The sequence below is a fragment of the Tetranychus urticae genome, chromosome 2 (assembly GCF_039701765.1).
Source record: "Tetranychus urticae isolate SD_2017Ah chromosome 2, NJAU_TeUrti_SD_1.0, whole genome shotgun sequence".
Taxonomy (NCBI): Eukaryota; Metazoa; Arthropoda; class Arachnida; order Trombidiformes; family Tetranychidae; genus Tetranychus; species Tetranychus urticae.
In genome coordinates this window covers 21094042-21119814 of record NC_142959.1, presented here as the reverse complement: position 1 = coordinate 21119814, position 25773 = coordinate 21094042, and the positions used below count along the sequence as shown (strand labels likewise).

The 25773-nt window shown below is 34.4% G+C and overlaps 4 protein-coding genes across 4 annotated transcripts; all 4 read left to right on the top strand.

Annotated features, from left to right (window-relative positions):
- The first annotated feature begins 505 nt into the window (after positions 1–505).
- On the top strand, positions 506–12074 carry Nf1 (neurofibromin 1). Its single transcript, XM_089266910.1, has 13 exons — positions 506–761; positions 1115–1258; positions 1335–1505; positions 1624–1742; positions 1809–2538; positions 2807–3004; positions 3262–5807; positions 5877–6007; positions 6070–6776; positions 6847–10023; positions 10100–10200; positions 10265–10404; positions 10489–12074. The coding sequence occupies exons 1-13, from the start codon at positions 702–704 to the stop codon at positions 10848–10850; spliced, it is 8586 nt and encodes a 2861-aa protein (XP_089123036.1). The 5' UTR covers positions 506–701; the 3' UTR covers positions 10851–12074.
- Positions 12075–12880: 806 nt separating this feature from the next.
- LOC107371170 (uncharacterized) lies at positions 12881–16864 on the top strand. Its single transcript, XM_025162771.2, has 6 exons — positions 12881–13691; positions 15437–15523; positions 15682–15821; positions 15895–16176; positions 16332–16438; positions 16518–16864. Exons 1-6 carry the CDS (start codon positions 12959–12961, stop codon positions 16771–16773), a joined length of 1605 nt encoding a protein of 534 aa, XP_025018539.2. The 5' UTR covers positions 12881–12958; the 3' UTR covers positions 16774–16864.
- A 208-nt stretch (positions 16865–17072) lies between these two features.
- On the top strand, positions 17073–19396 carry LOC112538451 (uncharacterized). The gene is made up of 2 exons (XM_025162768.2): positions 17073–17891; positions 18373–19396. The coding sequence occupies exons 1-2, from the start codon at positions 17460–17462 to the stop codon at positions 19327–19329; spliced, it is 1389 nt and encodes a 462-aa protein (XP_025018536.1). The 5' UTR covers positions 17073–17459; the 3' UTR covers positions 19330–19396.
- A 2051-nt stretch (positions 19397–21447) lies between these two features.
- Positions 21448–22880, top strand: LOC107371171 (uncharacterized UDP-glucosyltransferase YjiC-like). Its single transcript, NM_001323175.1, is given in 2 exon segments — positions 21448–21485; positions 21602–22880. Coding segments are annotated over 2 exon segments (1317 nt in total).
- The last annotated feature ends 2893 nt before the right edge of the window (positions 22881–25773 follow it).

The window sequence follows — 25773 nt, the reverse complement described above, 5'->3', positions numbered from 1 at the left end:
AGGGGAAACCACAAATTTTTACATTTAAAACAATTAGCTTACTCTAATGATTCCCCTCGCCTCGTGGGGAAAGTGTACTCTTAATAGTGTTTGCAGAGCGTGATGTTTTGAGACGCTGAATAATTTCGACGATAATTTTCGTAAATTTTTGTAAACATAATAATTGGCAATTGAATCACATTCACAATTGAAATAGATTAAAATGTAAAATCAAGGTAGTATTGGTCTAGCATAGAGTGAAGTAAGAAATGACAGAGCAACTTGATTGGTAAATTGAAAACGATTCAAAGGCTCACAGTTAATCGAACGTTTAAATTTTCATTGAGCCTAATTGTTAATATTAATGGAATGAGAAAATGGAAAATATATTTGAAATAATAAAATCAAAATAAATTCAACAGAATCGCAACTGTTGAACAATTCTTGAAAGATTCTGCTCAAAAACCGCGCCTTTATTGACGTAAAGGGGGTGAGATTTCTTTCTCTTTCTCTTGTATGTGTTTGAAGTAAAACAAAAGTCTGAATACGCTCTGAGTCAAAAACAAGTAAATGATGGTGATTATTGGAACAGTTGAAAGTTTAATTTAATTTATTTTTGTTTAGTTTTTTAATTAACTTAATCATTTTACTACCACCATTGAGTTGTTTTTCAAATTCTTTGTTTGGTATTCCAGCCCTGAGTGGGCTCATATCAGTTTAAAATGGCTATGTCCAAGCCAACTGAATGGGTTGCCCAGCTTCTTAAAAGATTTGAAGATCAGGTAAGCAAAATAAAATAGAAAATGATTGACGAAATTCTATTTTTTTACAATATTTTCAATTTATTGTCTCTTTCTTGTTCTACCTCGTTTCCTGAATTACACACTGTGCTTCGATATTTTTCGTTGGTTGTCTCTATAAACTACTCATCCTTTAAACGTTACCTCTCTTACTATCAGTTGTCATTCTTATCTTATTCACTTTTGTCAAGATGACCATAGTCTCTAAACTGTCACTTCTTTTTTGTGTGGGCCATTATTTGATTCCTTATTTATATTAATCGATTTTATTATTTGGCATAATTTTATCCATTTAATCACACTGACTTTCTATTTTTCTATTTTTCACCTTATAGTTGCTTTGCCGAACTGGATCTCAAACAAGCCACTCTCGAATAAATATTGAACAAAATAAAGAATCGTTGATACAAATTAGCCGGACCAAGTTTTCACTTGTTATATCTGGCTTGACGCAAATTCTCCATAATATCAATGATATTGTAAGTTTCCATTATTACTCAACCTTTCATTATTATTTTCATTATTTCTTATACATTTTTCTATCTTGTTATATAGCGTGCTCAATCTCATGGCACTCTTCAACCAGAGTTTGAAAGGAACTTCTATGAATCCCAGTTGATTGTTTTATACACTCTTGAAAAATGTTTAAGCTGCCAACCTAAAGAAATGACAACTCGTTATGAAGAGGCTACCAATGTCAAAACTCTTCTTCGGGAGTTGTGTCAGGTATTAATCCCATTATTTTTCAACTCTTTGTTAAGCTGATATCGTTTGTGAGAACCTGTATAATCATATTCTGCTCACGCATCTCTTTGTATTAATAATGTTTAATCTTTCATTACAGTTCTTGGATATGCCAAATGACAATCCCATGTCCTCTCAACTCAAACTTCTGGCATCTCGAGTACTTTTCGCTCTTAGTTTAAATAATTTTAATGCTGTGTTCAACCGTATATCGACAAGGTATTTTTCTTCAATCAAATATTTTTCGTCAAAACTTCTCATCTATCTGTTTTCATCCCTTTTTAGACTTCAAGAATTGGCCAACTGTACTGAAGAAAATCCGGACTGTATTGATATTGAGCTTATTCAACATATAAACGTTGATGTTCAGCGATTGATTCGACTTTTTAGTGATGTTAATTTAAAATTGAAAAGTTTAAAGAAGAATGTACACATTGTGCTTCTGAATAGCTTGGAAAAGGCTATTTGGAATTGGTTGGACACTTACTCGCATGAATTTATGGAATTACAAAATAAACCAAATGACGAATTAGCAGAGTGTTGTGATAAATTGTTTGATTTAATTGATAACTTTGCTGAAACGAATAACAAGCGACGAGCCGCTGTCTGGCCTCTTCAAATGCTATTACTTGTTTTATGTCCAAAAATTTTGGAAGAGATTGTTAATGCTGACAGTGGAGCTCCATGTTCACCCAAATATTATCGTAAAAGGCAATTTATCGAAAACGTTAAGAAAGCCCTCGTTCCTCACAGCTCTAGCAAACAAATGACTGAGACAGCTGCTGTTACATGTGTTAAACTTTTCAAAACCTCAACTTATATCAGCATTTTTGATTCAAACAACGTTGTTTTCACCCTTGTTCATTCAGTTATCAACGATTTGAAATCTTTGCTTTTCAATCCAGCCAAACCGTTCAATCGTACACAAGCTACAGTTAGTCAGGATGTTGAACTTATGATTGAATGTTTTGTTTCCATCTTTCGCATCACACCACACAACAATGAAGTTCTTAAGGTGAGTGAATTGCTATTGGTATAAACTTATTAAGTTTCACAACCATTTTTTATTATATTGATTCGTTGCTATTATTATTGCGTAAATAGCTTAGACGCGCGAATATTATTCAATTTCCTTTTAATGGTATTTCTTGAACTTTTAAACTATTTTTGGAAAATTCCATAATGATTCATTTAAATTTCTTCAATTCTTTTCTATTATGATGTTTTACTATTTATTGGTAATTCTTTAATGTAAGCTTCTAACAATCTTTATCCATCCACAGGTTTGCCTCAACCCGATTTCTCCTTTGATTTACCATTTCGTCCTTGTTTGTTCACTTTATCGGATTGTAACACAAACTAGGCTACCTTGGTGGCCAAAAGTTGATATCGTTTACACACGCGCTCACGAGTTACGGGCAATGTTCACAGAAACTCTCAACAAAGTTACGCAAATCACACACCAATCAAAAGGAAATCAGGTAAATAAAACTAAGATCTGTTTCAAGCTATTCAGTAATATTCAAGTTTAAAATCCTCAACCGTCACTTATTTCCAAAAATCAACTAACTGTCAAATTAATAACATACCAATCTTTCTCTTTAATGCTTACCATGAAATGAAGCTTTCTTTCTACGTTCAGGTAAAACGCGGGATTTTCTCCAAACCTGTCGTTTTTCAATTTTTATTTATTTTAACATATTTTTAATATATTTCATTATCTATTATAATTTCACAGAGTTTATCTCTCAAAGATAAAATGATCAATCTAAAGTTCAAAGATAAATCATCTACAGAGGAAGGATTGAGTCACAAAAATCTTCTTCTCATGTTGGTTCGTCTCATCCATGCAAATCCTTTACTTATGCTCAACAACCAAGGCAAACCGGGACATGAAATTCAAAGCAGTTCCCTGGAACTCATCAATGGTTTAGTATCGTTAGTTCATCAACCATTAATGCAGGATGTTGCTCCAGAAGCTATGGAAGCTTTACTTGTTCTTCATGAACCTGATAATATTGAATTATGGAATCCGGAAGCTCCCATTAATACTTTCTGGGATATTTCATCTCAAGTGTTATTTTCAATCTCCCAAAAACTGATACAACATCAAATCATCAATTATACAGACATACTAAAATGGCTGAGAGATATATTGAAGTGCCGTAATGCATTCCTCTCGCGACATAAAGAATACGCCAACCTTGGTAGTCATATTGCCATTTGTAAACAAGCACATATCAAATTAGAGGTTGTCTTCTTTATTTATCTCTGGTCAATTGACATTGAAGCTGTTCTCACTGCCATGTCATGTTTCGCTCTTCTCTGTGAAGAAGCTGATATTCGATGTGGTCAAGACGATCTCACTGCGGTCTATTTAACTCCTAACTACACCGTTTATCAAGAAATCACTCAATCCAGTCAAATTTTAACCACCGGACGAGCTGCCCTCCAAAAACGAATAATGTCTTTATTAAGGCGTATTGAACACTGTACACTAGGATGCTCTCAGGCCTGGGAAGATACCTTTATGAGTTGGGAAAGTGCTACAAAAGCGCTTGTTAGTTATCCCAAAGCCAAAATGGACGCCGAAGGCCAAATGGAAATAACTCACCGTAATGTCTCAAAGCGTAGAACATCTCAGCATAGTACTGAACATGAACTTGAAGATCAAATCAATGAATGGGCCAATATGACTGGTTTTCTTTGTGCTTTGGGTGGTATTTGTTTGCAACGAAAATCTCCTGTCAATAAAACAAATTCTGTTGGATTTTTAGTTGATCATAGACGAACTCCTGTGTTACAAAGTGGTCAAGATTCTTTACAATATTGTCCTGTTACCCAGTTTGTTGGTGATGTGTTAAAGCTTCTTGTTTGTAACAATGAAAAGTTTGGAACTCAAATTCAAAAGCATGTTAAGGAATTGGTAGCTCATGAAATGAGCCCTGCTTTATATCCCATTCTTTTTGACCAGATTAAGACAATTGTTGAGAAATTTTTCGATCCTCAATATCAAGTTACTGTTAATGAAACAAGCACTCAGTTTATCGTTCACATAATTTTTATCATGAAAAGTGTCCTTGAGAATAAGGTTGAACATACAACGGAAAACCTTGGTGTTACCAGTATTGAACAAATTATGCTTGCAATCGTTCGTTACATTCGTCATCTTGATACCAATACTGGTCAACATATTCAGATCAAAGTTAAATTTTGTAATCTTATTGAAACTATGATGTTACGAAGAGATGATCTTGCTTTTCGCCAAGAGATGAAATTTCGTAATAAGATGGTTGAATATTTGACAGACTGGGTTATGGGTAACAGTCATCAAATGCAACCAACTGGTATTAATGATTGGACCCCTGTTCAGCGAGAACTGGACATGGCCTCAATGCAAGCCGTTGCTGCTCTTTTACGAGGCTTGCCCCTTCAACCTGAAGAGAGTGATCGTGGTGATTTAATGGAAGCCAAATCGCAACTTTTTCTCAAATATTTTTCACTATTTATGAACCTATTGAATGAATGTAGTGATATTGTTGCCGATGAAGATACTGTTGGAACCACAAGCATTGTTCCCGGAAGTTTAGTTAGTATTGATGGACCTCCTCGTTACAACAAATATAATTATAAACTCAGTGAATTGCCTACTTACACAATTCAAGCCATGTCTAATTTGTTAAGTGCCAACATTGATTCTGGCTTAATGCACTCCATTAGTTTGGGATATCATAAAGATCTTCAAACTCGAGCTGCATTCATGGAAGTTTTGACCAAAATTTTGCAACAAGGAACTGAGTTTGACATGTTAGCTGAGACTGTTTTAGCTGACCGGTATGAACAGCTTGTTCAATTGGTAACTATGATCGGTGATAAAGGTGAACTACCTATTGCTATGGCTTTAGCAAGTGTTGTTGCCACTCCTCAAATGGACGAGTTAGCTCGAGTTTTTGTTACTCTGTTCGATGCTAAACATCTTTTATCTCCTTTACTATGGAATATGTTCTATAAAGAAGTCGAAGTTTCAGATTGTATGCAAACATTATTCCGTGGTAACAGTTTGGGCAGTAAAATAATGGCATTTTGCTTCAAAATTTATGGAACATCCTACCTCAAAGCACTTCTTGAACCTCTCATCAAACCTCTCGCTGAAAGTCCTAATGATGTCAGCTATGAAATAGATGCAGCTCGTATGGAATCAGGGGAGAGTGTCGAACAGAACCATGAAAATTTGTTAAATCTTACACAAAAAGTATTCAACGCGATAATCTCTTCAGCTGACAGGTAAGTTATTCTCTACTTGCTTCTATCTTTTCAAATTCCAAATTTCTAATCATCTATTCTCTTTATTAGTTTTCCACCTCAACTGCGATCCATGTGTCATTGTTTATTTCAAGTTCTCAACAAACGGTTTCCAAATTTCCCTCATAACATTAGTGCTGTTGGCACTGTCATCTTCTTGAGATTTATAAATCCCGCTATCGGTAAGTAAAATAAATTTACGATTTCAAAAACAAAAATAATAATTTACTTTCTCCGATTTCAGTATCACCGTTTGAAATGGGCATTGTTGATGTACAGCCAAACAATAAAGTTAAACGTGGTTTGATGTTGATGTCTAAAATATTACAAAACATTGCAAATAATGTTGAGTTCAGTAAAGAGCAACACATGTTATCTTTTAACGACTTTTTACGAGCTAACTTCGATAATGGACGTAGATGGGTTTTACAAATAACATCAGACTGTGAAACAATGGATCATCAAACAAGCCATAACCTATCATTCATCAGTGATGCTAATGTTCATGCATTACATCGACTACTTTGGAATCACCAAGAAAAAATTGGTGATTATCTTTCAAGTTCAAGGGATCATAAAGCTCTTGGAAGGCGACCTTTCGATAAAATGGTCACTTTACTCGCTTATCTTGGTCCACCAGAACATAAACAAATGACAGACTCTGAATGGAACTCTATCGATATGACAAGCAACAGATTTGAAGAATGTATGGCCAAAGCTCATGATGATGATAAATTTAAATCGCTAAAATCATTGAACATCTTTTATCAAGCTGGAACATCTAAAGCAGGAAATCCAGTTTTTTATTTCATCTTTCGTCGATATAAAATTAACGAAATCAATGCTGACTTTCTTCTTTATCATGTCATCCTTACTCTAAGACCTTATTGTCATAAACCATTTGAACTTGTCGTTGACTTTACGCATACGTGTACAGAAAATCGATTCAAGGTAAGCTCAATCATTCAATTTAAATATGTTAAATATAAAAATTTCAACTTAATCTATTTTTCTTATTTAGACTGACTTTCTTCAAAAATGGTTTGCTGTTTTACCTGAAATGGCTTATGAAAAAATTCAAGCTGCATACATTTACAACTGTAATTCTTGGGTTCGAGAATACACCAAATTGAACGATCGAGTTTTGGCTCCACTAAAAGGCAACCGAAAATTAGTCTTCTTAGATTATCCTCAACGTTTGAGTGATTTTATTGATCCTGATCAACAAAAGTTACCAGGTGCCACACTTTCCCTTGATGAAGATCTTAAAGTTTTCAACGGTGCTCTAAAATTATCTCATAGAGATACTAAAGTAACAATTAAAGTTGGACCAACTGCAATTCAAGTTACATCTGCTGAAAAGTGTAAAGTTTTGAGTTTCTCTGTTCTGCTCAATGATGTTTATTATGCATCTGAAATTGAAGAAGTTTGCTTAGTTGATGATAACCAATTCACATTGACTATTGCCAATGAAAGTGGTCCACTTTCTTTCATCCATAACGATTGTGATACAATTGTTCAAGCTATTATTCACATCCGTACAAGATGGGAACTTTCACAGCCTGATTCTGTTACTGTACACACAAAAATACGACCCAAAGATGTACCTGGTACTTTGCTAAACATGGCACTTTTGAATCTTGGTAGCTCTGATCCTAATCTCCGAACAGCAGCTTACAACTTGTTATGTGCGTTAACTCAAACTTTTGACCTTAAAATTGATGGACAGCTTCTTGAAACGTCAGGATTGTGTATACCATCAAATAATACCATCTTCATCAAACAAATAAGTGAAAAGCTAGCCACAAATGCTTCGCACCTGACTTTAGAGTTTCTCGAAGAGTGTATCCAAGGATTTCGTGCTTCCAACATTGAACTGAAACATTTGTGTTTAGAATATATGACTCCATGGTTACCCAATCTTACCCGATTTTGTAAACATTCAGATGACAGTAAACGCCAACGAGTGGCAACTATTCTTGACAAATTGATCACTTTAACCATCGAAGAGGTTGAAATGTATCCATCGATTCAAGCTAAAATTTGGGGCAACATTGGACGTGTCTCTGATTTATTAGATATGATTCTAGATAGTTTTATTAAGCGTTCAGTTACTGGCGGCCTAGGATCTGATCAGGCTGAAATTATGGCCGACACAGCAGTTGCCTTGGCTTCATACAATGTCAAGCTCGTTGCTTCTAAAGTAATCAGTAGAGTTTGTCTAGTAATTGAAAAGACTGCTGCCTCACCTACACCAACCCTTGAACAACATTTAATGTGGGATGATATTGCAATTCTCGCCCGTTATCTGCTCATGCTTTCATTCAATAACTGCCTTGATGTTTATAGCCATCTTCCTTATTTATTTCATATTGTTACATTTTTGCTTCACACTGGACCAATGTCGTTTCGCGCATCAATTCACGGTTTAGTTATCAATATTATTCACTCTTTGTGTACTTGTACCAATCCATCTTTCAGTCATGAATCACAGCGTATATTACGACTTAGCTTGGATGAATTTTCCTTACCTAAATTTTATCTACTATTTGGAATCAGTAAAGTTAAATCACCAGCTGTCACTGCATTTCGTACACCTACCTCGCTCAAACGGCACATGATTAATATGGAACGAACTCAACAGCTTGCTAATGATCGAGCATTCACGTCACATGCTTCAATAGATGGTGACAAAATGCCATTAAGTTCCCTTGAAATTATTACCGATGCACTTCTTGAAATAGTTGAAGGATGCATGAAAAGTATTGATACATGCGATTGGTTACAGAAGTGGACATCTCTTGCAACCAGTTTTGCTTTTAGATTCAACCCCGCTCTCCAACCAAGAGCTATTATTGTATTTGGTTGTTTATCCAAATCTGTTAAAGATTCTGAAGTCAAACAACTGTTGAGGATCCTTCATAGAGCACTAGAATCATTCAGAGACCTTCAACTAATTGAGGCCATTATAATGGGTCTTACACGACTACAACCTTTGCTTAATCCCGAATCACCAATACACAAATCTTTATTTTGGGTTGCCATATCAGTTCTTCAATTAGATAAAGTTAATTTATATGCTGCTGGTTTAGCTTTGTTAGAACAAAATCTTCATACCCTCGATTCTCAAGGTTTATTTGAAAATAAACGCTTAGATCAACTTATGATGGCCACCCGTGAACCATTAGAATGGCACTTTAAACCTCTTGATCAATCAGTTGGCCTCAGTTTCAAATCAAACTTTCATTTTGCTATGGTTGGTCATCTTATCAAAGGCTTTCGCCATCCTGCACAAACAACTGTTTCTAGGACTGTCAGGATTCTCAACACACTCTTAGTAATTGTTGCCAAACCTTATAAGCGTGATAAATTTGAAGTTAATGTGGACAATGTTGCATATTTAACAGCTTTAATACCCGTTTCAGAAGAAGTTCGCAGTCGATGTCATTTGAAACACAAAGTGCCCCGTCTGTCTAAGGAACCACCATCATCTCGAGCTTACTCCATTGAAACCCACCAACATTCCGCCTCATTGAATTCCGCAAATACCCTTTCTAACACTGAAACTTGTATAAAAAATCATACACCAGTTACCATGCACCAAACACCTTCATCGACTCCTCTTCCATCGCCATCCTCATTGTGTTCAAATCCAAGTCAAGCTTCAACTGTTGTTGCCAATTATAGTTTACAGCCAATACAAGCAAAACCTTCCAATTCTACTTTAGCTTCTTTTCATTCTGGTACACCACTTGGAAGAAGGCAAAAATCTTGGGATGTTTTGAATCATTCTTCATCCTCCAACATGGGTTCATCGGCAGCCAACTCTCAGGAATCTCCGCGAGATTCAAAATCTTGGAAAAGTTTGGACATTGATGCCATTAGTGTCAAACCTCAAATGCGTACTCAGCGTAGTAGCTCAGTACCAACACCTAGATCTCAGAAAAATCTTGATTCCTATAGGGAAAGATTCGGATCAGAATTGATGAAACCTGATAGAACCGTCACTAACAACGGTGCTGATAATGATTCAGATGATGAAAATGCTTTCTGTAACAATAGCAATCATCAACATAATGAGCAAGAAATTCAAAAAAGTCGAGAGTCTCGAGTTTCTGTTTCCAATGAGGATAATGTTTTAATCGATCCAGAAGTTTTGACCGACTTTGCAACTCAAGCACTAGTTCTTACGGTTTTGGTAAGTTCAATTTTTAATGAATACTTTAATATTTCTTTGAATTAATTTTAATATAATTTAAAAATTCCTTCAACAGGCAACTCTTGTCAGAAACACAACAGATGAAACCGAAATGAAAGTTCTCTATGAATACTTGGCCGAGGCTTCTATAGTTTTCCCAAAAGTTTTCCCTGTAATGTAAGTTTTTCTTTCAATTATACCTACAAGAATATCAACAATTAATGAAATGTTTTTTTATCAGCTATTCTTTATTGGATTCCAAAATCACGAGTATTCTTAATTTATGCCATAACCAAGTAATCTTGAGTGCGGTACAAACCATTATTGAAAATATGGTAGCCAATGAAGATACCAATCAACAGCAACTTCATTATCTCCAAAGTAAGTATTATTAGCAATATTATATTGTTACTGTTGACATTAGTATCATTAATTTTAATAACTCTTATTTTATTATCTTTTAAGCTTGCGGATTTGCTGGTTTATGGGGATTTGTGGGTCCATTTGAGAAATGTCAATCAAATTTAGATGTTGAACATCTTGCAAATTGTCTAGAAGCTATGGTCGAAACTCATTTACCTGTTGATGAAATAGATGGAGGAGATATGATGAACTATTCAAGTGGTTTATGTGTTTCTTCAGCATCAAATCTGTCAACATCTCTGTCCAGTTTAGCTGTGAGCTCACTGACAGATAAAGACGCTAAACCAAATGATTATCACATTAATTCTAGTTCTTCTGCAAAGCTAAATGATTATCGTTCTAGGCATGCCGCACAGTTAAGAAAACAAAGAAGCCTAAAAGTTAAAGACACTGGGAACGGTTGATTTACCAAATATTACCAAATATAATACCATTTAAACCAACGAGTTATTGTAAATTAGTGTACATGGAACAAAAACAAGCCAAGCCAAAAGAAAGAAAGTAGACGTTATTTTCTGCGCTAGTTGATCATCAACGAACCTCAAACAGGAATTTTTATTCTTATTCTTGTAAATTCCCTCAATGAAGAATTGTAACATCGTTAATGACAATCAAAACCATTTGACTAATCAGTCAACCTTTTTTTTCACAACAAATCCTCTGCCACTTTTGCAAGTCAGAATTATCATTTTACAGACCATTTTCCTCTCATTTTTATATAATAGAAGCCACAATTTAATTTATTTTCCATTCTGACATAGATAATTGACCCCCTGAAATTTGTAAATATTCATTATTTTTTTCCCTTATATAACTCTTGGTTATATATTCACGAAATTATGTCTGATTAGAGAAAAAATTTGTGCTCAAACAATTTTTTCTTTTTTTTCTCATCTGTAAGTTTTGTCATTATACTCATTCAAATTAATGGATAACTTTAACCTTTAAATCTCGATATTATACTTATATTTGAATTGTGTGTTCTTTCTGTCTCATTATTTATGTAAATCGCCATCAAATGACAATTTTATTGTAAGACTATTTAATATCTAATCACATTATTGTCAACCTTTGTAAATATGCATCAGTAGGCTTTGTCTTTTCTTTTTTTCCCAAATTCATTTTTTGAATTGTGTTCTCGTTCAAATTATGCCGATTAACTTTCGTTCCTCTTATTTTGTACTCAATTCTTAAATTATTTTGGTTGTCAATTAATTTATAGACCATTTGTGAACCATGTTGAATCATCATCTCCTTCATCCACGCCATTCTAATATCTTCACAATTACTCTCACAAGTTGGATATCAGCAACCGTACAATTAATTTTTTATAAAGCATATGATTCGAGAAGGTTTTCAAGTTGACTTGGATATCATCAAATCACCATTCATTAAGAAAATTAAGGCCAAAGATTTGTATCTTTCGATAAGTAAAGCCACTTTAATGATGGACAAATGACAATCGAAGGGACAACAATCATACAAGGATGGAGTAATAAAAACGATTCAACTCTATTCATTGAAAGATTATGGAATAAATGAAGATGATTATAACAAGCGATAGTAATATTTGTTTCTTTCACTTATAATTTAATGATCTCATGATATAAACATTTTAAATATTTAAATTCAATTCTGCTCTTCTTTGTTTGTCTGAACCAATTACATGGAAATGCTTTATAAAAAAACAGTAAAAATGATTTCAGGCTTCTAATATAAGCTGATAAATAATAGTAATTTGATTATCTAAACTCAAGTAACTCGGGGAGTTTGTAGGCTCAATACAAGAAAGGCATTAATCCAAAATTACATAAACTTAGGTTGATTAATTACTGAGAGACTCTCAGTGAGCGTCACAAACAAAATTCTTGACTATCAATAATCAGTTTGAATTAATTTTCACAATCGTTTAGATTTAACACAATCAACTTGATCAATTCTCCAGCAATGATAATGAAATAGCAAAAGTATCCATAATGGTTATATTACATTTGAAAGTGTTTGTGAAAAACGAGGTTGAATAAAGATCTTTATCATATCTCATGTCTCTCTGCTCCAATTGTTGCGATTGTTATTCTGAAACTCTAATGATGTAAGACTCCAGAGTCCAAAGATTTTGAATTTCTGTTCTTCGGCTCGATTAATCTATTTATTATTCATTATCTTTTATCCACCTCGAAGTTAGAAGATAAAACACTCGGGGTTCACCCTTGAGTTTTGTATCTCCTAACTGCTCGGTGCAGTTGTTTAACAATCACACATCTAATATCTCACTGCTCTAAATATTGCGATCGTTGTTCTAAAACTCTAGTGACGTACGATTTAACCTTGCCACTTGCCGCAATGACACATGCTCATCATTCATTAATCTGAAACATTTGTGATGAAACTAATGAGATCAACTTCTATAAAAGAAAAAAAAGTTTTCATGAGAAATTACTTTGATCTTTACATTTGTGAATAGATATTAAGTTTTTTCCTTCTTCTGTAACCCAAACCCAAACAAGTGAAAATGATTGTAGATTTGGCTGGTAAAACTGCTCTGGTTACTGGTGCTAGTCGAGGAATAGGACTTCGACTGGTTGAAAGGTTTATTGAAGCCAATGCAGCAAAAGTTTATGCAGTCTGTATTGATGGCGAGGGTTTGGCAAAGCTAAAGGAAAGGTTGCCTCAAGTTGAAACCGTTCAAGTCGATTTAAGCAAATGGGATGAAACTGTTGAAAAATTGTCTCCATTAGATCCTGTTCATGCATTGGTCAACTGTGCTGGTGTTGTCGAGTACACAAAGACTGGTGAAGTGACTGAAAAAGCGTTTGATTTCCATCTAGACATCAACACTAAAGCTTGTCTCAATGTAGCTCAAATTGTTTGCAACAAACTGGTGGCAACTGGACAACAGGGTGCTGTTGTTAACATTTCAAGTATTGCTGCCCAAAAACATCCACCTGATCATCTTGCTTACAGCGTTTCCAAAGCTGCTCTCGATCATTTGACTCATGTCTTGGCTATTGATTATGGACGACACGGTATCAGAGTAAATTCAGTCAACCCAACTGTAGTAGCTACTCCTATGGGCGTTAAAATGTGGTCCGATCCAGCCAAAAGTAAACCTCTGTTGGATCGTACACCACTTGGTCGATTCAACACACCAGATGATATTGCTGATGTGTGTCTTTATCTGCTCAGTGATAAAGCAGCCATGCTGAATGGTGTTATTTTACCTGTTGATGGTGGTTACAATCTTTGTTGATTCAATTTCATCGAGCTCTCGATAACCTCAATGAAATGAACCGAAATTAAAAATATCATTTATAATTTGAAGACACTATAATATAACGATAGTATTTGATGTTAATCTTGTTTAAATTTTAAAGAATCTTAAAGTCTTTATAAAATTTTAATTTTATGTAAAATTTCATACCAATAAAGAAGGTGAAAAAAGTAAAAAATTCATTAATTTCTTAAGTTGAGTCGGTAATTATAATTTCAAAGAATAGCAAACGCCAAGTAGAGGCAAGCAAATCCATGAAAATGCAAGGAATCGAGTTGGATAAGACAATTTCAACTAATAGATTGAAGATTCATTTTATTAAAAAACCTTATTCCAAATATTAATAATAATATTACATTGTATCATTGTTTTGAAGCCTTTGAAGCTTTACAATAATTTTCAATCTGAAACATGGTTTAATAAAATGCAACAAGTGATTGTCAGTTCAATCTTGAAAATTCATGCGTTTTTCCTTTCAATGATTATATTAAAGTTATTTAAATGTTATTCGCAGGGAAACTTATTTTCTCAACTTTTATTGTTGGTTAACCTTTTCTGTTTCAATCTCAGATTTAGATGTATTGAACAATAGTTGGTATTTTGTTAACTGAAAGCGATCAAGATCACAAATGTAAAACAGAAAACCAATAAAATTTAATTTCTTATATCACACGCGATCGTTTTAATCTTTAAAATTCCAAAGAAATGGCCTTACAATACTAAAGGAAAATCGCTCTCACAAAGCTTTTTCAGCAAAAAAGTGTCTTCATTTGGTCTATGATATCGGTCGATAATGAAAACTTCAAATTTATGTTCCGATTAACGTTACAGGAGATAATTTAGGTGCTTTGGCACTTGACGACTCCAGTAGAGAGTAACAAAGGCAATTAGCACAGTTAGCTCTTTATCTCGTCAGCAAAACAACCTTTGAATGTAACTCCAGAGTCTAAATGTTTGGAAAAGGTTTGAGTTTCTGTTCTTCGGCTCGATTCATCTATTTGTTGCTAGGAATGCGTAATATTTCACAATAATATAAAGATTAATCGGATTGCTCATCACTGATTTTTCATCTGATTCCATCATATTTTTCACCTCCAAACGCTTCCATGTTTCAATGATTGATTGAAAACTTTGTACTCGATTATCCATCGGGCTGAATTGACGATCAAACCAAAGCTGGAAAACAAAGATAAAAAGCAAGTTAAAGTTCAAATTATTCATACATTGATGTCGAAATTGAGTCTAGAAATTGAAATAATATACAATCGTGTTTCTCTTTAATTCCTGGAGATGAGCCCTGAGCTACCTGGGATTATTTTGATGGAATTAGTTGATTAATTGAATCAATGAGTTTAGTTAAAGATAAACCATCTGTTCACAAAATTGTATCTAACAATACAAAGCAATCAATAATATTGAATAACCATATTTTTGCTCTTCATGTGACTCTGTTTTTTGACATTGTCTAACCTCTAAAAGACACCTTGATTAGATAAGACTAATTTCAATCCATTTAAGCACACTAAAGATATAGTAACTATGGCTTGTAATTTAATTTAAATCGGTCCATTATTATTCCCTATTTACTTGTCTGCAGACTTACGCAGAGTAAACTTTCGTCTAACGCCTCACTTTACTGTATATCAGTATAAAAAGGCAAGTTTTCACCACAGTCTGCTCTTTTCAACTTACTGCTTCAAACAATTAACTCCTGATTGACTTTGGTTATAAGCTGCTCATTAACTGAAACAATGGCTGGAATTATTGACTCGAAAACCTTTGCTGGAAAAGTTGTAATTGTTACAGGTAAACAAATTCAAGCGTAATGCTTAAATTTGCCATTGTTCGGGTTATTTCAGTTTAAGCAAATATTGTAACTTGAAGATGATATTGAAATGCTAATAACTTGACTACAATTAAACAATAACTGATTCGTTCTTCGTTCTTTTTTCGTAAATTAACAGGTTCCAGTCAAGGCATTGGTGAAATCAATGCCATCCATTTTGCCAAATTGGGTGCTTCGGTTGTGGTTACAGGTCGTAACAAGGAAAGAGTTGATAAAGTTGTTGGTGAATGTCAATCTCATTCACCCAATGGAGCTAAAGTGAGATATATTTTTGATCTTTATTTTGTGTATCGATAATCTGATATATTATGTTTTTGATTACGATTTGCAGATCCTTGGAGTGGTTGGTGATGTATCAAACGATGATTTCTGTCGAGTCTTGATTGATACTACTATTGAACAACTGGGTCGACTTGATGTTCTTGTTAATAATGCAGGAATATCAAGGCCTGTTTCTCTCGATGATCCAGTTGAAAAGTTCATTTCTGGTTTAGATGAGATTTATGCAGTCAATTTGCGAGCTGTGCTTTTCCTTATACACTTGGCGACTCCTCATTTGATCAAGACAAAGGGTAACATCATTAACGTCTCAAGTTGTGCTGGTCAACGTCCAGTAAGTTTAACTCCATAAGATAAATAATTTAATAATAATTTTCTTGTGCCTCTGAAAGCTTGTTGAAGTGGTTTGATTCTGGTGCAATTCAGATTGCTCATATCTTTCGTTGAATGTCTAACTGACCACTTATTTGTTTATTTGCCATTCAATAGTGGGAAAGAGGTACAGCATACTGTTCATTGAAAGCAGCCTTGGACATGGTTGTCAAAACTTTGAATCTTGAGTTGGGTCCAAAAGGTGTTCGCATCAATAATGTCAGGTATAATACACACCACTTATTCAATCGTTCAACATTCACCTCACTTTGTTCATTTGTTTTTCCATTTCTTAAATTTCAGTCCTGCATACACCGAAACTGCTATGTTGAGCAAGGGAATCGAAGATTTAATGCCACTTATAAGGAAACGAGTCGCTGAAACTTATCCTCTTGGAAGAATCGGTGAATCTGAAGACGTTTCCAATGCAATAGTCTTTCTTGCCTCTGATATGGCATCTTTCATCAGTGGTTCCTGTTTGCCTGTAGATGGTGGATCACTTGATGGATCCTACACTCACACTCCACCAGATATCATGAAAATGATTTTGAGTAAATAGTTGTTTGATGCTACCATATTTTGATGGTGATGAAAAGTGGGTTTACGGTGTACTGTTAATCATATAAATAAATTAGACAAGCTTGAATCAATTCATATTAAGAGTTCATTTACACAAGTTTTCACGATAAATCAAGGTTTAGAGACAAGTTAAAACAATTATTAAGGGATATTTAAATTATTTAATTCAATTCACACTCATTAAGTCACAAAATCACAACTTGTTAGTAGAATTGTAACAAAATTGGTTTCTTATAAGAGTGTGAAATTTGATTCAACCGCTCAGAATCAGCTGTTATCTAACAAACCGGTAAAATTGTTTACCAATGAAACTCCTGGATTATTTTATTTTATTGAAGTTTAATAATTAAATTTTATCAAAAAACTGTCTCTGTATTTTTACAACCGAATTTTTGTCCTTTCAGCTCCAATTTCATCACGGTAATACATCATAAATGACAAAGGAAAGGTATCTGTATTAGCACGTCAATCTAAATACTCAACATGTGATTGAAAGTGAACAGTGCCTTGTGTTTTTATTCATCATTGACACACCTCATTAATGAGTGTAATTATTACATTTGTGGTTATTTTTGACTGTCAATAGTTGCTGTTAAGCTTATCAAAATTCATTCAACTGTTTGACTAATTTTCCGTGCATACAAGTTTGATCTTTTCAATACCGAAATGGCCTTAATTGCTATCTGGATGGTTTCTATAGAGAACCGGTCAATATTATTTCGTCGATATTTCCCCAGTAATGGAACCAAAGCGAGTGACGGTAAAATGGTTGCAATGTTGACAATGAAGGAGGAAAGCCAGTTCGTATCTGGACTGATGAGTTCTTTAGGAATCGATAGTTCGTTTTCCAATGCATCTAACTCTGACTCTGAGTATTCATTTTCATTCGATTGTACCCAAATCAATCAATTACCAGCTTTGGGATTCAACCTTAAAGGCTACAAGCTATGGCCCATTATTGTATTGGAACATAAAGGAATTCTTTTCTGTGGTTTGCCTGTTGTAAATAACACGTCATCCAATTTAATTGATCATATTGGAGTCTCTGTGACAGTATCAACATTACATGCATTAATAAACCATTTCTCTAAAGACAATGTGAGTTTTGAAATGGGCTAAGATCACAGATAATTGATATTTATTTTAGCTGTCATGTGATATACTCCAGCAAAGCAATCAATTGTGTTGATCATCAAACAGTGAATTGTGATGCTATTGACGATTATCATGATAGTAGTGTGAAGGCTGGTAACTCATAAATTTATTGCGAGCGGGATAGTCGATTATTGTCATTGCTATTACAAGCACGGAAAATTAATCAACTCTCTTCACTAGCTAATTCTTGATTCTGTTTCACTGCAATAACTTTGCTTTAGTTTTTTCTTTCGCTATTCATTAATTTTCCGTATCGATGTCTATACAATTTTCACTTCAAAAGCTTTACTCAATTATTTTTACTAATTTCGTCCTTACATTAATCTTTTTTTATGCCCTCCTACTATTTATCGCTATATGATCTCAATTTTTATGAATTATGAATGTTAAATTTGTTAACTAATTTCATTTTATTTTATTTTAGAGGTTGTTTCTTCTCGAAGATTATTTCACCAAGAATCTTCCCTTTGGCTCCCAAATCACTAATCCATATGAATTGGAAGATGATACGTTCAACAAGACTGACTCTGAAACAAAAGCGTCCACTTCATCCTCCTCCACATCGTCATCAAAACAAGAATTGGTTCTTACAGTCCGTGTAACTGAGTTCATCTCGTCTTCTGAGCCAGACCATGAAATGATCCATGGAACTGTTTACATTACAAATAATATTGTCTTCTCTGGTAATCCTTTATTAACCTACAGAGTTGATAATCTAAATGAGCTTAATCCAATCTTGTCACCTCATTGTTGGCTTAATAACAGTAACTTTTCCTCTTCGATATCATCATCATCTTCATCGACATCTTCTTCTCCGGCTTCTGTATCTTCATCATCCTTTTCTTGTATATGCTCTAAACTCAATTCCAAAGCTTTAAGATTTTTCCATTATAAATGCAACCCAGGATTAATATCTGAACCATTCCTTCAGTACAACTATAGTCTGACACGAAAGAGTGACTTGATTTTCCATCTTGATATGTCCATCACAATTAAAAAAGCCAATTTGATGAGATTCCATTCTTTCAGGATTAACTTCAATCGACTACCTCAAAGTATAATCAGTCGTTTATCCAATTGTGCACCAAGCCAAGGACAGCTTCATATGGACAAACAAAGTGGTTTTTATTGGATTGTTGGAACTAAAATACCTAAAAGTGGAAAATTAAAGTTAAATGCTGATATAAATTGTCAAACTCTTTCAGCTGACCAATTTGATGCTTCGGCAGTCTTCAGAGTAGACAATTATACTCATGGATTTCCGAGACCTCGCGGTGAAAACTTTACTCTAAGCGACAACCTTTATTCAATCAATTTTAAATTAATGCCCCAACTAACACTGGCAACATTTGATTATCGACTCAAAGCAACTCTTATTTAAGCTTGTCAAATCATTAATTAGTCAAATGAAACATATCCTCATGTATTAAATATATTTAAAAAACAAACTTGATAGTCCACTGATCTTGAAAGCGAATGAGATTTGGAAATTAAAATTTTAATCAAATTTTGATCCGAAATGGAAACCAGAATATCAATTAGAATTGGATTGAAGAAGAAAAAAGATGTTCACAATGTTATTACAGCAATAACATGTTTATAAATAGTATTCAATGTTGGATTGAAATGAAAAATTTTACACTTTTTTCATCTTTCAATTTCTAAACAGTTTAATCTGTTTTATCTTAATGCTTAACTGTCGGCTCTATTCTTATTACTTACAAGGGAAGTTACCCAAGTGTCACTCCTGGATTTTTATGTTTGATAGCTCATTCGATAGGGCTAAGGGTGTAGATGAATACCCTGTTGGGTTTTGTCTGCGAGTTGAGTGGTTCCTGAAATATTTGGGTTTAAAATTTGGGCATTTTCATTAAAATCATTTTTTTTAACTTTCAAAATTGTCTAAAAAGGCATAGCCTAGTGGATAAAGGATTGAGTGAAAGTATGGAGATTTTGGGTTCGAATCCTAGTGACTTTTTATTTTAAATTAATCCAAGAAATTAAGCATTTTTTAATTTAATTTTTATGTTAATTTTTTGTTGATAATTAATTGTAATAAACTATAACAATTATTATAATCTATTTAATCAAATATTTTTAATCAACAAAAAATTAGAAAAAAATTGAATTAAAAAATGCTTAATTTCTTGAATTAATTTAAAATAAAAAGTCACTAGGATTCGAACCCAAAATCTCCATACTTTCACTCAATCCTTTATCCACTAGGCTATGCCTTTTTAGACAATTTTGAAAGTTTAAAAAAATGATTTTAATGAAAATGCCCAAATTTTAAACCCGAATATTTCAGGAACCACTCAACTCGCAGACAAAACCCAACAGGGTATTCATCTACACCCTCAGCCCTATCGAATGAGCTATCAAACATAAAAATCCAGGAGTGACACTTGGGTAACTTCCCTTGTTAATATTATAAACAGCTTTTGAAGCCTTTGACTTCAAGGCTAAACTTTATAGCAGCTCCAGCCATCTAGTGGTCTCACCAAATCAGCTCTTAAATTATTTCATCGTTATTGAGTACACCCAAACCTCGTATATTTTGCCTTTTTGGAGTGCAGACATCTAACGTTCAAAAAAATAAAATGAGCACATTTTTACTTTGGACGACTGTAAATTACAGTGGTTCACAATCAAATGAGCTCACTTTTTGACTCATTTGAGCAAATTTTATTTTCAAAGACTGTAATTTACAGTCACCGTAGCTAAAAATTTGATCATTCTATTTTTTTGACCGTTAGATGTCTGCACTCCAAAAAGGCAAAATATACGAGGTTTGGGTGTAATTTTAAATCATCTTACATAATTTAATCACATTATTCGAGTAAAATTTTTCACAGTTACAAGCAACAAAACACAAGACGATGATAAGAATCCATCTTAACAAAACAAGTCCTTGAGATGTGCACTTGTTGATGAACAGGATATGAAGAAGATTGAATAACTCGTATATCATGTGGTTATAGGCTTCGCTTCAACTCTACCAATTTACAGACGTAAGTTTAAAAACATCAACAGAGAGTTTTTTATCTGTTAACTTTCAATTTCAAATTTTTGTTTTTATTTTTCAAAGCAAACTATTTTCATGCATAATTCCAATCAAACCTTTATCTGGAAAGATTATTCCGTTATTTTGTCCAACATTGATCCGGTTCAACAGTGAAAACGAGTCTTATCTCATCTATTGATAATGATTCCATTCGCAAGTATCACTATTCGAACTCCTCAACTTTATCTCAATGTATTAAGATAAGGTAATGTAATAATACCATGTCTCAGTTCGTCTTCGCCGTTCCCGGATCTAAATTAATCTCACATGATTGAGGCACAAAAGCAAATGGATGATAATCGCGCATAATCGTTTCGTCAATGAAAGTGTTGAGACAACATGAAGTGTATTTAAGCTTCACTCTTTTCAGCTCAATCATTCATAATTTCAACATCTACAACTCAACTACCCTGTGAAATCAATTTACAAGCTGAAATGCCAACTTATCGTTTCTTAGCAGTTGCACTGGATGCGTAAGTATTGCCAGTAATCATTCAATTTTTTGTGTTTATTTTTTATTTCATTGTTTGTTCCTTAAAAAAGCGACTCTATTCGATGTTCTAAAAGATTTCAACACTTCTTTTTTCAGCCCTGGACATTTGCATTCAATTTTGGGATTTTCTGAAGCTCTAAAGGCTGCCGGTCATGAAGTGTGTTTGGCTCATCGTGAAAAGTACAGATCTTTAGCTGAAAAGAGAGGAGTGTCATTCATTCCGTTTGGTGGAGATTTTGCTGATTCTAATGCAGATGAACTAATGATCAATTTGATTGATGCGTGTGCCGATAAATTTCGTAAAGAGCCATTGGAATGTTTCCGTGAAATGGCCAAGTTTGCCAGCGCAGGCCTTGCAGACACAGAAGCTCAATTCATGGCCTTTTTTGAGCCCTTGAATAAAATAATAACTGAAAGATGCAACGAGTTCGATGCTATCATCTCTGACATGCCAGGACCGCTACTCCGCATTTACGACCATTTGATTCCTTGGTTTCCACTCGTCTCAACTGCTCCACTGGCATTGTATCCATCTGGTCCTCCATTCAGCTCTGGTTACTCAGTCAACAGTGATAAATCTAAATGGATCGAGTTCAGAGATGTTTATAACAAAGCTCATGCAACCTTACTCAAATTGCCTAGTCATCTGATGGAAGCCATGGGTATTCCGGAATTTGATCTTGATTCATTTGACCTGGGAAAGTATATTGATCATGTACAATCTGTTGGTTTTTACCATTATCCTGCCGATTTGGACTTCACTGAATGTGCTCCGGTCCGACCCAATTGGCATAGAATTGATTGTTGGATTCGTAAACAAGAAGTTGATACAGAATTTGTTATACCGGAAAAATTACAAGATAAACCGGGTAAACTAATCTACTTCTCGTTGGGAACATTAGCATCTGCTGATATAACCATGATGAAAAAGTTGATTGCTATTCTAGCCAAATCACCGCATCGATTCATCGTCTCTAAAGGGTCTCGAGGTGATAGACTCGAATTGGCTGACAACATGTGGGGTGAAAATTACGTCAATCAAATCAAGATAATTGAAAAGGTTGATCTGGTCATAACTCATGGAGGGAACAATACGTTCATGGAAACACTTTATTATGGAAAACCCATGATTGTCATTCCCTATTTTTATGATCAATATGATAATGCACAACGAGTTGTTGAAAAAAATATTGGTTTCCGTATCAATCCATATGAAATTGAGGAAGAGCCTCTTCTTGATTGTATTGAAAAAGCAATTGGAGATCATGAACTGAAGAATAGAATCAAAGCCATTTCACAAAACATGAGAAATTCAAATAGTTTAACTGAAGCCATCAAAGTGATTGAACAACAAATTGAAAAATTTGAAAAATAATCAGACGCAAAAGTTGCTATGAAATTTGTTTCAATTTCTGGCCTCTTATCAATTTGATATTGTTGTGAGAGTTAAAAAGTTTATGAAAATGAATAATATGGTACAAATAACAACTAATAGTGTGAGATAATTTGGTCATGGACAATTTAGTATGGAGCCCCTCGAAAAATATTAATATAAACTTGAATGTTTCATGCCTTTACAATTTTCTATCAATTAATTGTACAAAATAAAAATAAAGTTATCAAAATAATTTTCCCACTTATTTTTTCAACCTTCGGTTTAAATCAGGTTAAGTTAATATTTGCAAGAAGATGAGCAAATGATGAATAAAATGGATAAAACTGTAACTCTAACTGTAAGATTAGCTCCCAGCTCAGCGTATTAAAAAATATTCTGATTATTCAATCTGTTTAAATTGCAAGAGTTGATAAAGTTGTTGGTGAATGTCAATTTCATTCACCAAATGAATCTGTAGTGATATAATTTTCATAGGGGATCACACTGTGTATCGATAATCTGATGATTATGTTTGTTGTGCTATTTGATGTTCGCGCTCTGTGATAACTGTTACTAGCAACCGGGTTGCTAAAGAGAGCTGTTGCTCTGGAAATACAGTATTTCCTTTTCTTTTCTATTTTTTGTATAACATCCTTAATTTTGATTTCCGTAAATTACTTGTATAAATAGCCTTTAAATTGATCAATACTTTAAAGTGACATTAGTGCTTTGATTAGATTAAACTGTATTAATTAGACAATCATTGTGAAGTCCTTCATTTCATCTAGATTCTCGGAATCTGAATAGCTGGAGAGTATTCCCGGAATACTCTGCCTTACCAACTAGGTTGGTTAAACTACTTCGTGATACTAGGTATTACAATTGTGATTAATAGTCTAGGACTATTCGTGAGAACTGAACACTTGACTTTGGTTAAAGCCTTTGTTTCAACCCTGTTGAAAATCTGTGAATTACTCAACCCGGTTGAGCCATCTTTGAATCTAAAGCTTCTAGGAAGCTTCTGTTAGTCAAAGTGCGTTGGAAAAGCTTTTGAACCAGTAGTCATACAACATTTGGTGGAGATGCCCTTCGATTTGTGAGATTCTCGTGTTAAGCTGTGCTCTATTGTAGTGGTTTTGTTTTTTTTTGGTGGTGCTTTTGTCTCTGTGTGGGGGGAGATTGGTGTTTTGGATTCGGAATCCTATGCTGTTAGAACTTACGCTTGTGGAATTCGTTATTGGTTTGCTGATATTGTTTGCTGAATTCTATTGTTCTGTGCTAAGTCTGTTCTGGTTACAGTGTAACACTCAGTAGAATTCCCGGAATTCAAAATGAATGATAAAGATCCGCTCGTCCCTCAACAACAAAGGCAACAACAATCTAAGCCAACCATATCGCCTGAAACGATTGAGGCTCTGAAACACAACAATAATGTCTTTCAGAAGTCTTTGGCTAATATGGAAAAGACTCAGCAGGAGACACAAAAGACTTTGGGAGAAGTCTTGACAGCTCTGCAATCTCAAGGTACGAATTTAGAAATTCTCATGAAAGATTTAGCTGATGTTAGAAAAACTCAGAATGATCATGTGAATATGATTCACGCCTTGCGAGTTTCTGAAAAGCAGAGAAGTGATAAAGAGAAATTGCTTGAGAGCAATAAGTTGCGTGTTCAGGGAACACCAACATCATCGAAAGAATCTACAGGTTTAGAGGATTCCCTGAATCCTACTGGAGAATCTGATTCTCAGTTACCTGGTAATAGGAGAATTCATTCCTTTCTGGATGAGTTTTCTACAAATGAAACTGGTGAAAGAGCTCGAGGTGCTCTAATGAAAGCAGTTCCGTTGCCTCAATTTCATGGTGAGCATGAGAAAGCCGCGAGTTGGTTAAGGAGGTACGAAGAAGTTGCTGCTTTGAATTACTGGACTGAAGGTGAACTTATACGAGGAGTTGGTGCAGCTATGAAAGATGAAGCATCGACTTGGTATTGGTATATTTATCTACCTAAGACTGCTGGAAAAGGTCAATCGTGGATGCAGTTTAAACAACTGTTTCTAGCAACCTATGTTAAGGACGAGGATAGGCATGCGATATATCAAAAGTTGATGAACCGGGTTCATCAAAAGACTGAGAGATTATCTGCCTATTGGCATTCTGTCTTAGCATTGTGTATGGACTTTAATCCAGATATGACGGAGAGTGAAATTATTACTCATACACTCAGAGGTTTGGAACCTGCAATGAGGAGTACTTTCACATCGTCTTTGATTGGTCGTAGAACTTTAGAAGTTCTCGAACATTTGATTTCAGTCAATGATGCTATCATTGAAAAAGGTCGAAAGGTTGACTCAAAGTCGAATGAGTCAAAGCCTAGCCAAAAGAGTAAAGAAGAGAAGCAAGACAAGCCGCATGATAAAGCGAACAAAGTGTTCAAGAGAAAAGATCCTTCTACAGTTATTTGTTATAATTGTATGAAATCTGGACATTTCATGAAACATTGTCCTGAAGTTTATGATGCTGCTAAAGTAAAGGCTAATTCTTTACAATTGAAGAACCAACGAGGTGCTGCTGTTGTTGCTTCAGCTATTGTTGGAGATGTTCGAGGAACATCAGATGCTCAGAGAGTGTCAAACGCTAGTGTTCAGGGAACATTGGAAAATGGAAGAGATGTTCCAGGAACATCAGGTACTCAGGGAGTACGGAATGAGGATGAAGCATTAAGGAGTTTCAGAGATGATTGGCAGATGATAACCAGTGAGATTGGTATTCATTCATCAGATTTACCCTTGACGTTGGCTTCATTTCTCGAAAATGTGTCATTGCCGACATTGCCAATTGAAATAAATGGAGTTAGAAGCAGAGCATTAGTGGATACAGGAGCCCGAGTATCACT

Excerpts from the sequence above, each read along its gene's own strand:
- Nf1 (XM_089266910.1), top strand. The coding sequence starts at position 702 with ATGGCTATGTCCAAGCCAACTGAATGGGTTGCCCAGCTTCTTAAAAGA. Across the intron at positions 1,506-1,623 it reads TTCTTCGGGAGTTGTGTCAG|TTCTTGGATATGCCAAATGA; the intron begins GTATTAATCCCA and ends CTTTCATTACAG. Across the intron at positions 6,777-6,846 it reads GTACAGAAAATCGATTCAAG|ACTGACTTTCTTCAAAAATG; the intron begins GTAAGCTCAATC and ends TTTCTTATTTAG.
- LOC107371170 (XM_025162771.2), top strand. The coding sequence starts at position 12,959 with ATGATTGTAGATTTGGCTGGTAAAACTGCTCTGGTTACTGGTGCTAGT. Across the intron at positions 13,692-15,436 it reads TGATGGTGGTTACAATCTTT|CTTTGGTTATAAGCTGCTCA; the intron begins GTTGATTCAATT and ends ACTCCTGATTGA. Across the intron at positions 16,177-16,331 it reads GTTGTGCTGGTCAACGTCCA|TGGGAAAGAGGTACAGCATA; the intron begins GTAAGTTTAACT and ends GCCATTCAATAG.
- LOC112538451 (XM_025162768.2), top strand. The coding sequence starts at position 17,460 with ATGGCCTTAATTGCTATCTGGATGGTTTCTATAGAGAACCGGTCAATA. Across the intron at positions 17,892-18,372 it reads ACCATTTCTCTAAAGACAAT|AGGTTGTTTCTTCTCGAAGA; the intron begins GTGAGTTTTGAA and ends ATTTTATTTTAG.